General features: G+C 39.3%; 3 protein-coding genes across 5 annotated transcripts; all 3 read left to right on the top strand.

Annotated features, from left to right (window-relative positions):
* The first annotated feature begins 3,639 nt into the window (after positions 1 to 3,639).
* LOC104825160 (ATPase family AAA domain-containing protein 1-B-like) lies at positions 3,640 to 5,899 on the top strand. The gene is made up of 5 exons (XM_010557445.1): positions 3,640 to 3,966; positions 4,418 to 4,718; positions 4,848 to 5,006; positions 5,130 to 5,425; positions 5,514 to 5,899. The coding sequence occupies exons 1-5, from the start codon at positions 3,769 to 3,771 to the stop codon at positions 5,736 to 5,738; spliced, it is 1,179 nt and encodes a 392-aa protein (XP_010555747.1). The 5' UTR covers positions 3,640 to 3,768; the 3' UTR covers positions 5,739 to 5,899.
* A 393-nt stretch (positions 5,900 to 6,292) lies between these two features.
* Positions 6,293 to 9,885, top strand: LOC104825159 (molybdate-anion transporter-like). The gene is made up of 8 exons (XM_010557444.2): positions 6,293 to 6,602; positions 7,151 to 7,295; positions 7,377 to 7,545; positions 7,666 to 7,936; positions 8,052 to 8,317; positions 8,418 to 8,633; positions 9,293 to 9,395; positions 9,480 to 9,885. The coding sequence occupies exons 1-8, from the start codon at positions 6,452 to 6,454 to the stop codon at positions 9,539 to 9,541; spliced, it is 1,383 nt and encodes a 460-aa protein (XP_010555746.1). The 5' UTR covers positions 6,293 to 6,451; the 3' UTR covers positions 9,542 to 9,885.
* A 120-nt stretch (positions 9,886 to 10,005) lies between these two features.
* Positions 10,006 to 11,489, top strand: LOC104825158 (protein yippee-like At4g27745). 3 transcript variants are annotated; one of them, XM_010557442.1, is made up of 4 exons: positions 10,006 to 10,257; positions 10,380 to 10,419; positions 10,534 to 10,643; positions 11,074 to 11,489. In XM_010557442.1, exons 3-4 carry the CDS (start codon positions 10,551 to 10,553, stop codon positions 11,296 to 11,298), a joined length of 318 nt encoding a protein of 105 aa, XP_010555744.1. In that variant the 5' UTR covers positions 10,006 to 10,257; positions 10,380 to 10,419; positions 10,534 to 10,550; the 3' UTR covers positions 11,299 to 11,489. The 3 variants fall into 3 exon arrangements, with proteins under 3 accessions (XP_010555744.1, XP_010555745.1, XP_019059455.1); XM_010557443.2 differs by having other exon boundaries at positions 10,526 to 10,643; XM_019203910.1 differs by lacking the exons at positions 10,006 to 10,257; positions 10,380 to 10,419 and having other exon boundaries at positions 10,426 to 10,643.
* Positions 11,490 to 13,653: the final 2,164 nt, after the last annotated feature.

The following is a 13,653-nucleotide window of genomic DNA, read 5'->3' as shown; positions in this document are numbered from 1 at the left end:
ACACATATATACATATACACACACATACATAAACACACATTCATACACAAAATTTACATACACATACATATATATACACATATACATATACATTACACACATACATAAACACACATTCATACATATTCACATATACACATACACATACATATATATATATATATATTCACATACACATCACATAAACACACATAAACATTTATATATATGCATATACATTCATATTCACATTCACATACATACACAACACACATACATAAACACACACACATACACATATACATACATAAACACATATACATTCGCATACACATATACATACACACATACACATAACATATTCACATTCACATATATATATATACACAATACATACATATACAAATCCATATACACGATATATATACACATACCTTGGCGAATTTTGAAGAAAAACAATTTGTTGGAGAAGATTGGAGAAGATTGAGATTTTTTTTAAAAAAAATTCGAAGTCTGGAGGAGAAAGACGAAGTCGCAGCTTTTATTAAGTGTTGCGACGGATATTGCAGTCGCAACCCGTCGCAAAACGAAAAATAAACCGCGAAAATTTAAAATTTTTCATCGAAAATAGCGGAAAAAAATAAAATTTAGATTTGCGACTGAAATTTCTGTCGTAAATCTGTCGCAAATTCCAAAAATAAATAACATAAATTTAAAAATAAATAAAATTAATATTTGCGACAGAAATTTCTGTCGCAAATCTGTCGCAAATCCGTAATTTTAAAATTTCTATCGCAAATAATGTTTGGTTCTGCGACGACAACGTTTCCGTCGTATTCCGTCGCAAATTTGCGACGGATTTTGCGACTAATTGCGACGGAATAAAAATTTTCGCATTCCGTCGCAAATTCGTCGAATTCTGTCGTAATTTCTTTGCAACGGAAAAATTCCGTCGCAAATTCCATCGCTATATCAAGATTTTCTTGTAGTGTTTATCTCTGCCTGTTCTAACCGAACAAGCACACTCTCTGCTCGATTTGTCTGCCTTAACCGGGAATGTTCTTCTTTTGTTTCTCTTTATGTTTCTTTCTACAACACAGAGAATATGAAACTATGTCACTTCCGCTGTAAACCAGATGACGATATACAGACATTCCTCTTGAATGCTGAGGATTACTCTGAATCATTGTCTTCTCCACAATACCATCTTGTATGGACCATATTTATATCGAACAAAGCCAATCCTATGTTCACTACAGCTTCATGGTTGTCTGAAAATAACCAAACTGAACTCTTGTCTTGCCCAACAGAACATTGTGCCCACATGGCTCAATCTGTTGAAGAAAAGATATGCTGGAAGAAGAAAGAAAGGTACTAGCAACTGAATCCAACCAGGTAAGATAGTGACTGGAGCTAACGACGCATTATTATCGTTCCGGGTTTGTCAAGAATCAGCAAGATCTCGATGAAAACGCGATGCAACAATCTATGACCATATAAAAAGCACCGGCATTACATTCTTCAATCATCTTATATATATATCGCGAACCACGGGGGCCTTATACTCTTTCTTGGTGTAACGACGAACCGGGGGGCCAGACCCAAGATCAAGATCGGAACCAGAAACCAAAGAATCTTTATCACGAAATCTGGGGTCTTCTCCTGGTTATAGGCCGGTTGTTGCGGTGGGGCATATGTTTTTTCCGTGGGAAAGGTCGAGGAATCAATCTCCCCGTTGAAGTACTGATGCATCATATCCCTTGCCGTGTCGTTGTGGTCGACATCTCCCTACACAAAACATTTTGAGAAAAACGACTGGTTGTCTGAATGGATCAAAGAGCGCAGGTGATCTAATGAGTGAGAGCAAGAACTGATCTTTTCACCTGTTGATGACAGCAAAACCTCGTAACCTCCTGGATGATCATCCATGAATGGTGTCACATCGTATACCAGGAATCGAGTTCAAGAACAAGCGTCAATCTTCAGACAAGAACAACCATGAATCTCAAACGTCTACATGTCCAAATCATCGGGACAAACACAAACTAACTTCAGACAGGACCGGTCCTCGTGAAGTAGATTCAAAGAGAAGTTCTTCAAAATAAGAGGAAAAGATCTAACCTTGCCGGAAATTATAAGCCAACAATCCTTGGTTTTGTTGTGCTTCGATACTTCTTCGAATGTAAGAAACTTCTTCAAATCTGAAAACATTTCTTCTCAACGGCAAACACGATCAAAATCATCAGCCAATTCAGACAAAACCCGTCTGAACCCAGAATTCAGGTTGGAAGAGCACTGGAAACCGAAACCCAGATACCAAATGAATCAAAAAAGCGTTTCGTTAATCAAAAGAGTACAATTTCTTTACAAGTTTTCATGAAAAAGGAAACCTTTTTTTTTTGCCTGTTTTTGGAATTTCGATATTTGCAAAGCTCGAATTAGCAAAAAGACGAAGGAAAATGGAGTTCGGCCTCTGTACCGTCCAACTTTGGAACAAAATGACTAAATTAGCCTCTATGATTGCCATGAATTTTGTTGTTGACCAGGGGTAGCTTAGACATTAGTCAATCGAATCCTCTTTTGTCCATGTAAAACCAAAGAACAAATTCTTCAAAACGTGGAAAATAATTTAATAATCCCAAGAAATACGATCATTCCCTGTTTAATACATTATTACTCGAATCTTCTATATACGGTTGCATTTTTTTTCACTTTATCTTACGATTTCATTATTTTTTATATCAGATTTTATCCATTTTATTAAATTATATCTACGGATTTTCATATAAAGTGTCTTGAAATTGTATACATTTGTATTCCTATGGACTCCTGCTCTTAGCCCAAACGACGAGGAGATCCCCCATGGATTCATTTTCGCGACATTTATGTTGGCTTCGATGCTCGGAAGTTCCCTCGCGTCTCGCTTGTTGGCACGTTCATCTCCCAAAGCGGAAAGCTACATGCAGATCGTCTTTGTTGTTTCCGCTGCCTCGCTCTTGCTCCCAATAATAATGACTGTATGTTTTGCTTCGGACAGAATCCTTGTTTTCTGGGTTGTTCTCTGTTTGATTCCACTGTTTGTCTGATTGCAAAAGCTTCACATGGAAAACTGAAGTCACAACTCTTTTTTCTGACACCATGGGATTACCAACAATATAAAATAATTCTATATATTAAATTATTAATTTTTTAACAATATAGTAATGTTAAAATTTCAAAAAAAAATTTACTCACGTTTTTTCTGATTTCTAATTAAACATCATTACTTTTACAAAAATTCCATAAAATTACATAAAATTTTACAAAGATTAAAAATTTTTAAGTGTCGTATAATTGTTTTATAAACCGTTTCAAAATTTATAATTTAATTTAGAATTGAAAAAAGTTCGTCTATTATATCCAAAAAAAAAAAGTTCGTCTATTTTTTTAAAATTTAAAATTCGTATTAATCATAATAAAATCTTTAAAAAATTTATTAGACACGTGTGTCGAGGTATGTTGGGCCTCGGTAAATTGGGCGTTTGACCTTTAAACTTTTGAGGCCCACCAACTGAATGTCTGAATCTGTAACGTCGAAATTACGATAGTGCCACTGAGGCTGTTTCCGTCATTTCGGAGGATGAACTTTCTTCTTCTTTCCTCGATCCACACGCTCTTTCATAAAAAACCCTTTCGTCGTCCACAGGAACTGCGGATATTCGGCCCGTTTTGGATACGCACTTCTTCGCCTCCGAACCCTAATTTTTTAGATTATCTACGAGAGTTTGAAGTTTTTGTTTGGTAGGAAGAATGGGGCGTTCGTCGGAGACGAAATTCTTACAAGAGCTGATACTGTACGCGGCGAGCGCGGCGCTAAGCTGTTTGGTTCTGTTCGCCGGTCTCCGACATCTCGATCCGAACCGTGAGGCGGCCAAAAAGGCGCTAGAGCATAATAAGGAAATCGCCAAGCGTCTCGGTCGTCCTCTTATCCAGACCAATCCCTACGAGGTACTTAGTTTTGGTGTTCTTGAATTACCGACCTGAATTTCTGTGATTCTAAAGCTATCAGGGTTTGAGTTTTATGAATTGAAGATATCCAAATCTTGTGCTCATATGTTTCTTAGGTCGTTCAGAGGGTACTTTCTGTAGTTTTTACGGTTTCAATTCAGAACTCATTCACAGTTAATGTAAAATGGGTGTGGAGGAGGTTTGATTGAAGCGTTCATGCCTTAGATTGTGGGGAATTTGATGCAATTTGAGGCTGACAATGTTTATGCATGAGATTCACTTCTATGATATTAGAAATTCTTCAGCATTCTTCTCTGTCCTATAATGTCTAGAAAAAATCCGTGTCCATAGTTTTGTTTCTTTTCTCATCTGTTCTGTATAGTGCTTCAATGAGAAGGTTAGGGGCTAATTTGTTCCCTTACATGTGCTTTTCTCTGTGTCACATGAACAGGATGTGATAGCTTGTGATGTTATAAATCCAGACCACATTGATGTAGAGTTCGATTTGATCGGAGGCTTGGAGTCTATCAAGCAGTCTCTTTATGAGCTTGTGATTCTGCCTCTGAGAAGACCCGATCTGTTTTCTCATGGGAAGCTGCTTGGTCCTCAAAAGGGTGTCTTGCTGTATGGTCCTCCTGGAACCGGGAAGACAATGCTCGCTAAGGCTATCGCCAAAGAATCAGGAGCTATTTTTATTAATGTAAGGGTTTCAAATCTGATGAGCAAGTGGTTCGGTGATGCTCAGAAGCTAGGTATGCATATATCTTTTTCGGCGTATATCTCATTTTGTTGGCTTAAGTTTCAAATTTCTACGTTTTCCCTGCTAAACCTTTTGTTTGATTGATGTGTGTTACTAATATGAGAGTTGTCCCGTTTTTCAGTTGCTGCTGTATTCAGCTTGGCATACAAACTCCAACCCGCTATTATATTTATCGATGAGGTTGACAGCTTTCTTGGCCAGCGTCGGTCAACAGATCATGAAGCGATGGCAAACATGAAGACCGAGTTTATGGCGTTGTGGGATGGATTTAGCACTGACCGTAAGTTGCATTCGTAGTGTCTAATTTCTTTTTTCCCCTCATCATGCAAACTAGTGTATCTTGAAGCATGCCTTCTGTAAGGATTCGGCACTTATGAATGGATATTATTGTTTTTTACTATAGAGAATGCAAGGGTGATGGTTCTTGCTGCAACTAACAGGCCATCAGAACTCGATGAAGCAATACTGAGGCGTCTTCCTCAAGCCTTTGAAATTGGGATGCCTGACCGAAGGGAGAGAGCCGAAATTCTGAAAGTGACTCTGAAAGGTGAGAGGGTCGAGTCCGGTATCGACTATGATTATGTTGCTGGCTTATGTGAAGGCTACACTGGATCGGATATTTTCGAGCTCTGCAAGAAAGCAGCTTACTTCCCTATCAGAGATCTCCTAAAGGAGGAGAAAAACGGGAAACATTGTTCGGTGAGTAAACGGATAATCTGAACACTTTAGGGTTATTTCCATAGTCTGGTTTCAAGAACTGAGGGTTTTGAGTTGTAAATGTTTTCAGATTCCACGGCCTCTGTCACAGTTGGACTTGCAAAAGGCTCTTGGTTCATCAAAGAAGACGCAGGTTGCTGCAGGAGAGTATTCCGGGTTCAGCTCGCAAGCCTCTGTATGGAGAAGCCAAAGGGATCCAGACGACGTCCAAGCCGCCATTAGTGGTCTTTCGAAGCTTCTGGTTTCTCAAATCATTAACCTCCAGTCAGATTCTCAAGAAGAAGAACCCCAATGATTTTTTTTTTCATTTGTATAGCTGAGTTCAAAAGGATGAATCTTTTGCAGGATTCTGGTGTCGGTGTGAATTGGGCATTGCCTTGGCACCCACCTTTTGTTTTTACTTCGGTGTTTTTGTTTGTCATAGAAATCAAATGATTTTAGCATTGTACTTCTGCTTCTGGTTTCTCAAATCATTATCCTTCATTCAGAAAATAAAGTTTCGAACTTTAATTTCATTGATTAACCGGGACGGTTACACCAAAAAATCGGTTTAACCGGTTTGACGTTACACGATGAAACGCAATTCTTCAACTGGGTCGCTCTCCTTATGTGATCCGACGGACGCCAAAAAAGTCTCCGTTGTTACCTTGTCCCACCGACATTTTTTAACCGTTGATTTTCAGATCAATCCCTTCAGATCTTGCCACGTGTTATCTGGCACATTCTCACCGTTATCCGCTTTTCCAGAAAATGTATCCTCTGCGTCTCGCGCACCGTGGTATTCGTACGCTAACGCTTCGCTATTGTACATTGTAGACCAAGTTTCACACGAAGGTGCAACTCGAAGTGGGGTCAAAGGCTGATCGCATTTCCCCGTCAGTGATCTTTTTTAAGAGCCGAGGACGAAGATCTGAGACCGAAGAAAGAAGCAGTGGCTGTGACGCAAAACAGATACTTCTCCCCACAAATCTTAGCTACGGTCTTGGATCCGTCGGAGTTTTTCCGACAATGGAGGTGTTCTACTACATGGTGTTCGGAGCTCTTGGCGTGTTTGTCGCCGCCATGGAGCTCAGCAAGAACAATAAGGATCGGATCAACACTTCTTCTGCTTTCAATTCCTTCAAGAACAATTACCTCCTCGTTTATTCGCTCATGATGGGTAACGATGTTGATCCCTGCTAGCTCGCAAATTTGCTTCATTTTGCTCGATTTCCATACGTTAACATTATTCATGTCGATCCGATCCGATGCCGATCCGATCTGATTGGTGTTAGAGTTTAATCAATGGGTTTGGTGGGCGATTCAAATCTGTATGTCGTTCTATTGTTGTTTGGTTGCCGAGTTCAGTCGTTCAGAGGAAATGTTAGTTGCCTTAGGGAGAGAGTTCGATATTTCATGGGAAACACGAAGAGATGGGAGATGTATTTGTTTGATGTTGAGCTAGTTGGTTTGGTTAATCTGATTTGTCATTTTGGATTACGGATTGGCGGAAACCTAATTTGATGAGTGGAGAAGAAGAAGATGAATCACGCGAATCCAGTGAAAAATACATTCATACTGTTCTTTTGATGGTATCAACTTAAAGTTCTAAACTTTATCAAGAAAACTTTGGCTGAATTTAGCTTACAATTAAGGCTATTTGTCTTAGAATTAATGTGCAGACCGCAAATGTTGATTTGGTTTTTCGTCAATCTTTTGTGATGACAGCGGGAGACTGGTTGCAAGGTCCATATGTGTATTACCTTTACAGTACTTACGGATTTGGAAAAGGGGAGATCGGACAGCTTTTCATTGCTGGTTTTGGTTCCTCCATGTTATTCGGTACAATCGTTGGATCTCTGGCCGACAAACAGTGAGATTTTCCTCTCAAAGTTATAATAAACTTCCTATAAGTATCATTCGTCAACTGCTTATTGATGTGTTCTGTTTTCAGGGGTCGTAAGAGAGCATGTATTACGTATTGCATTACGTACATACTGAGCTGTATCACCAAGCATTCTCCTGAATACAAAGTTCTGATGATAGGGCGTGTTTTGGGAGGCATTGCCACTTCGCTTCTGTTTTCAGCCTTTGAATCATGGCTTGTTGCCGAGCACTTTAAGGTTTGGGGCAGCTTTTTTAAGCCAAAATTCTTTGAATCGAATCTGTGACTATAGCTGAAGATACCATTTGTATATATGTATATATGAAGTTTGTATTCTTTCCTTGTTGATGCCTTGCAGAGGGGTTTTGATCAGCAATGGCTATCATTGACTTTCTCAAAGGCGATATTTCTTGGAAATGGTCTCGTTGCTATCATCGCTGGACTATTCGGGAATCTGCTCGTTGATTCCTTTTCACTTGGCCCTGTGGCACCGTTTGATGCTGCTGCATGCTTCCTTGCCATTGGAATGGCTATCATTCTATCATCATGGACAGAAAATTATGGCGATCCTTCAGAAAACAAGGACTTGCTTACCCAGTTCAAGGGTGCTGCCATGGCCATTGCTTCTGGTAGGTTCAGAAACCAGTTCAAGGCTGCTTTCTGCTTGTCCTTTTTATGTCCGTTTGTTACTTGCATAAGGGTTTGTGATTATCAATTAAAAAACCAATTTTTTTCCTTCATCAGATGAAAAGATTGCTCTTTTGGGTGCCATCCAGTCACTTTTTGAAGGATCCATGTATACATTTGTATTCCTATGGACTCCTGCTCTTAGCCCAAACGACGAGGAGATCCCCCATGGATTCATTTTCGCGACATTTATGTTGGCTTCGATGCTCGGAAGTTCCCTCGCGTCTCGCTTGTTGGCACGTTCATCTCCCAAAGCGGAAAGCTACATGCAGATCGTCTTTGTTGTTTCCGCTGCCTCGCTCTTGCTCCCAATAATAATGACTGTATGTTTTGCTTCGGACAGAATCCTTGTTTTCTGGGTTGTTCTCTGTTTGATTCCACTGTTTGTCTGATTGCAAAAGCTTCCCTGATGTGAAAGTGCAGTTCTTTGTAGAGCCTTCAAAGGTGAAAAGAGGAGGAATCTCTTTTTCCGGATGCATCCAGCTTCTAGGGTTCTGTATATTTGAGGCATGTGTTGGAATATTCTGGCCATCAATCATGAAGATGAGATCCCAATACATCCCGGAGGAAGCCAGAAGCACCATCATGAACTTCTTCCGCATCCCCTTGAATATATTTGTCTGCGTTGTTCTGTACAATGTAAGTTTCACATTACTTCTTTTACAGTGTAGGATGTAGTCGTCATAGGGGTGGGGCACGACACCCGGAAATGGTGAGTACTTGCTCGATCCGTGAGTCGGGTACCCGAAAGCTCGGGTACTCATTCACTGGCGGGAGGAGTACGGGTCCATCGTCGGTGAGAATCCGTTTTTGGGTTTTGGCCAGTGCCCTTTTCCCGTGGGAATCCGAACCACTAACCAGAGAGGGCGAGGTAGGCGACAAGAGGGCTGTGCAAGGGAGGCTGTGCATCGTTGCTATTAGGGTTGTGTTTCAATATAAAGATTAGAGATAAGGTGTTTTTTAAGTCTTCGTGTTGAGCCGAGGTCGAAGGGCGATTGGGCAAAGGAGGTGGTGATTTCGTCACTTGCCGTCTCTCCTCGGACCAGGTTGCCTTTGAGTCTCTCGGCTTGCCAGCCGGGTACCCGAGCCCTTGCTGCACTCCATGGGTGCCCAAAACTTGGCTAACTAACTCTTATGAAACTGAGGTCAGGTAGTACGGCCGAAAAAACCCAAAGGAAGCCATGGCTGAGGTCGGGTACACCGAAAACTCGGGTACCCGACCCGTATACGAAGTTTTTATCCTCTCCCGAGCTATGTAAGCCCTTTGATACTAATTAGATTGGGGTGTGTCTGTATAGGTGAATGCATTCCCTATCACCGTCATGTTCGGAATGTGCTCCATCTTCCTCTTTGTTGCATCTATCCTTCAAAGGCGACTCATGGTGTTAGCCGACAAACCAAGTATGTCTTTCGCTGCATTTTTTTATTCCACATTCTCAGATGTAGGAACTTAACTGTCATGTTCAACCTTTAACGTTCTTGCAGAATCTGGTGACTGGACACAGCTCAAGGAAAGGGACGCAGAAGATGAGCCATTGAACATTTGATGAAACACCAAAACGCAAACGCAAACGCCATTTGATTCCATATCACTTTGATTTTTAAAGTTCATTTTGAAGATAAACGCTCTTGGATGATGCAGTAAGAGGGAATCTAGGAGTTGAAGGTGAAATGGTAAAGAGGCTCACACAAAAAAAAAAACAGAAAGGATCATAGGCGGCGGTGTTAGCGAAGCAGTAGTTTATTTTATGCATACATATATATATATATAGTTTTAATGTTATTGGCTATTATTGTGTGAAGTAGATTCAAAGAACATCGAAGCATTACTACTCCAAATCACAGATGTTATTCTTTGTCCTGAAAGCGAAGTTCTTTGTTCTGTCCTTTAGATTAACGTCATCAATGGAACAAGTGTCGATGATAATGATTGAACAAATCATGGAATTTCAGTTTGGGCTTCTTCGAATTTCAAGTCTTTAAAGCAAAACCCAACACTGTGATTTAAAAATCGAAACTTTCACGTATTTTTCCACGTTATTTCTCTGAATTTTCTCACTCCCAAACACGTTTTGTTCACCGTCAAAATTTCAAAAGAAAAAAAAAAGAGGAAGAAATAAAGAATCGCTGAAAATTTTCTGGGCATCCAAGCAAAGGATCTGCTGAGCGGTGGTTTTCATCAAGACCTGTATCACCAAGTTGCTTTGACTTGGATAACAATTTTAGATCTTTCATCGTGGGTTTTTGTCCTCCATTTTTAGTGGTAACGACTGAATCAGAGAGATCTTCGTATAGTAATCTTTCTGGTATATCGTCTGGAATCTCTAGTCTTGCACGCTAACATCTGATCTGCCCACTGTTTGTGTTCTTATCCTCTGTTTGCAGACATTGATCTCGGAGCTGGTGAAGAAGAGGTTTTAGAAAGGTGTGCTGTCTCTCTTCTCTTCTGTCTTGTCTCTTTTTTTTTTTTCTGGGTACTTCTTCCTGTTTCTGGAAACCCTAACTTCCGATTTTCATGTAATTTTCTGGAGGGGGAAAGGTCAAAGCTTTGATCAGATGGCTCAGTCGGTTGGTCCAAGGCTGTATAGTTGCTGCAATTGCAGGAACCATGTTGGCCTTCACGACGATATCATCTCCAAGGCCTTTCAGGTGAATTTAGCTTTGATCAAAATCCTTTGGCCGTGTGTTCCAGATTGTAGTAAAGGCCACGACTTTTGTGTTTTTCCTGTCTGAAACCCGGAACATGTCGGATGAGAAAGAATCAGGAATCAGTGATCCTTACTTAGTTTACCTGTTTACTATGTCCAAGATTCGATCAAAACTTACATTGATGCTGGAGCCTGGAGATGAAACAGTTGTCTCTACATGTTTCATAGGTTGAAACAGCAAGCCCAGTAACTGGATCAGTCATGGCGCTGAAACCCACCTTAATCATTCTTCTTTTTTAACATTCTTGTGATGATTGCAAAAATCGATCAAAAACCCGGGTTATTATCGCATGAAAAGCTCTTGACACTCTCTTTTGTCTCTGTGAAACCGTTCAAAATCAAATCTCTGAGCTGTGGTCTGTCGATGTCAGGGAAGAACAGGGAGAGCCTTCTTGTTCTCGCACGCGATGAACGTGGTGATAGGGCCAAAGGAAGACCGGAATCTCCTTACGGGTCTCCACACAGTGGCTGATGTGTCTTGTGCAGACTGCAACGAAGTGCTTGGATGGAAGTACGAGCGAGCATACGAGGCCTCGCAAAGGTACAAGGAGGGCAAGTTCATACTCGAGAAGGCGAAGATTGTGAAAGAGGATTGATCGGTAGTAACCGTTGTTATCAAAGAACAATGCTGAATTCATTCTTGGGTTTGGCTCGAAAAAACAAATGTACATGAATCATTTGGCTTCGTCGATGTCTAGTGATGTCGATCTTCCAACGACTTCGATTATGCTCCAATGTATTAGTAAGGATTTCTCTGTTAATAGCTTCCTGATGTGTCTTTGATATAGTTCTTGTGTGGCAAACTTTCTCTGAGTTGTTTGGAAGAAGACCGGAAAGCAGAGAGCTTGGAAGGTAAAGAAATGCATGCCGTTTTTTAATCAGGCAAAGGTAATAGCCCTTACAGACAGTGTGCCGTTTTATATTTGCACCATCCAAACTGCCGGACGATATCTCGAATAAACAATCACAGTAGACCGGTTTTTCGGTTTAACTGTACCAATTTATTAAAGCGAGAGGAATTATATTCATGGCTTTATTTGGGCCGAAAGCCCATATATAAATATCAGAAATGAAATGAACAACCAAGGCCTACGGGCTTTCCTGGTAACTGAATAATTAAAAATGAAAAATACTTTCGCGAAAATAAAAGAAAAAATTTAGAATTTCATATATTCCTTTAAAATCTTCTTACACTTTGAACAACTTATAGATCTTTCTACGAATTTAATATTATACAATATCTGATATTTTTCTTCAACCTTTAACATTAAAATTCCACGAATTTAAAATATCCTTCTTCAATTTAATCCGAAGATATTTTATCAAAAAAAAAAAAAAAAAATTAATCCGAAGATTCTACAAACCATAAAAGGAAAAGAGACTCATCACAAATGATTTTTCACACCCGATGAGATTTTAAATAATGTTTATCAGAAAATGTTGATAACCGTTGGAACATCATAAAATCTGTGCAGACACGAATTTTTTTTTTTCCCGACCGAACTCCAGATCTGTTCATATTATTTTTGGTGTATTTTCCCCGCGTAATCGGTTGTGGGCCCAGTGATATGTGGACCCCACTTTGAGAACAGCTAAGGCAGAGAGATCTAACGGTTCGGAAGCGTGACCACGGGATACAGTGTGTGGTCCTTCTCGCAGGCTGTAATTACTCTGTCTCTCTCTCTCACCCACCCAATCAATAATGGGTCGTTTTTAAAACGCCGTCCTTCCCCGAATTCAGGTCCAGCCCACACGCTCTCCGACCATCTCCTTCTTTATTATCTCTTTAAAAAAAAAATATTTCCCTGAAATTCTTTTTCTTCATGTTACATAGATATATGCCAAGGTTTTGTTTGTTTTTTTTTTTCGATTTGCAGTAAATTAAACGAATGATTTAAAAAAAACAATCATTGGTTTCGTATTATATTCAGATTTTATTGATTTTTATTGCGGTTTATTAATATGGTTTCGATTCGGATAAAATACGATTTGGAAGTAAGTCACTCCATATTATTTGTGTAGCTGATCATGTTGATCAGCATTTGATTTTAAAAAAAAAAGATCTTAACTTCTATAATACAATTTGACGATAGTAGAGAAAGACGGATTTTAAAGAAAGATGAACAAAACTCTAAGGCGCATTAGAATTATAGATATGATTTACATGATATATATATATATATATATGTCTAAATTTGGATAATTCAATCGGTGAAATAGGGACAAAATATCTATTTCGTTGGTAAAATATCTAAAATACTCTCGTTTTACTATAACTATTAAGTATGATATTTTGGATAACACTCCTCTCAAATTTGGGGAGAGAGGATATAACTTAAATCACATGATTAGTTTCCGTCTTCGGAATTAGTATACACATATCCATCAGACTATCTAAAAACCTATGTGATGTTATATCTTGAGGGCAATGGACCAGATCCCAAAGTAACAAAAAAAAGTACAACAGTCTGTCGTCTTCCAAGTTAATGAGGGTTGTCCCTAACATCACCGTCTTCGTGGTCCTCCCTCCATTCTTTTGCGTTTAATTTGGACCAAACCCTAGCTGTTTTCTTGTTTTCTTTTTCACTTAATTTTTTCCATGATCTCTTTATCATATTGCCACAATCATACACACACATACAAATTTGCATGTTCTTGTATGTATATACTATTGTAGTACAATCACACAATTCCCTATGACAATGAAACCATATGTATATATATATATATAGAGAGAGAGAATGTATGCATAGTTTTCTATTTTGGAAATTTAGAACCGTACGTTTACGTGCATGTGCTCTAGTGATAATATCCCATATATATGTATATAACGTTCGTATTCATAGGTTGGATTATCTAAAAATTGGGAATTTTTGTCCATCTATAATCATAATATCGTTATATACGTGCATGATTCGTTGGTGAATTATATTCGTCGTGTGGCGCCACTA

The sequence above is a fragment of the Tarenaya hassleriana genome, unplaced genomic scaffold (assembly GCF_000463585.1).
Source record: "Tarenaya hassleriana unplaced genomic scaffold, ASM46358v1 Cleome42, whole genome shotgun sequence".
Taxonomy (NCBI): Eukaryota; Viridiplantae; Streptophyta; class Magnoliopsida; order Brassicales; family Cleomaceae; genus Tarenaya; species Tarenaya hassleriana.
The sequence above is the reverse complement of the archived record's forward strand: the minus strand, read 5'-3'. Positions and strand labels throughout refer to the sequence as shown.

Excerpts from the sequence above, each read along its gene's own strand:
- LOC104825159 (XM_010557444.2), top strand. The coding sequence starts at position 6,452 with ATGGAGGTGTTCTACTACATGGTGTTCGGAGCTCTTGGCGTGTTTGTC. Across the intron at positions 6,603-7,150 it reads CGTTTATTCGCTCATGATGG|CGGGAGACTGGTTGCAAGGT; the intron begins GTAACGATGTTG and ends TTGTGATGACAG. Across the intron at positions 8,318-8,417 it reads TGCTCCCAATAATAATGACT|TTCTTTGTAGAGCCTTCAAA; the intron begins GTATGTTTTGCT and ends GTGAAAGTGCAG.
- LOC104825158 (XM_010557442.1), top strand. The coding sequence starts at position 10,551 with ATGGCTCAGTCGGTTGGTCCAAGGCTGTATAGTTGCTGCAATTGCAGG. Across the intron at positions 10,644-11,073 it reads TCATCTCCAAGGCCTTTCAG|GGAAGAACAGGGAGAGCCTT; the intron begins GTGAATTTAGCT and ends TGTCGATGTCAG.
- LOC104825160 (XM_010557445.1), top strand. The coding sequence starts at position 3,769 with ATGGGGCGTTCGTCGGAGACGAAATTCTTACAAGAGCTGATACTGTAC. Across the intron at positions 3,967-4,417 it reads TCCAGACCAATCCCTACGAG|GATGTGATAGCTTGTGATGT; the intron begins GTACTTAGTTTT and ends TCACATGAACAG. Across the intron at positions 4,719-4,847 it reads CGGTGATGCTCAGAAGCTAG|TTGCTGCTGTATTCAGCTTG; the intron begins GTATGCATATAT and ends CCCGTTTTTCAG.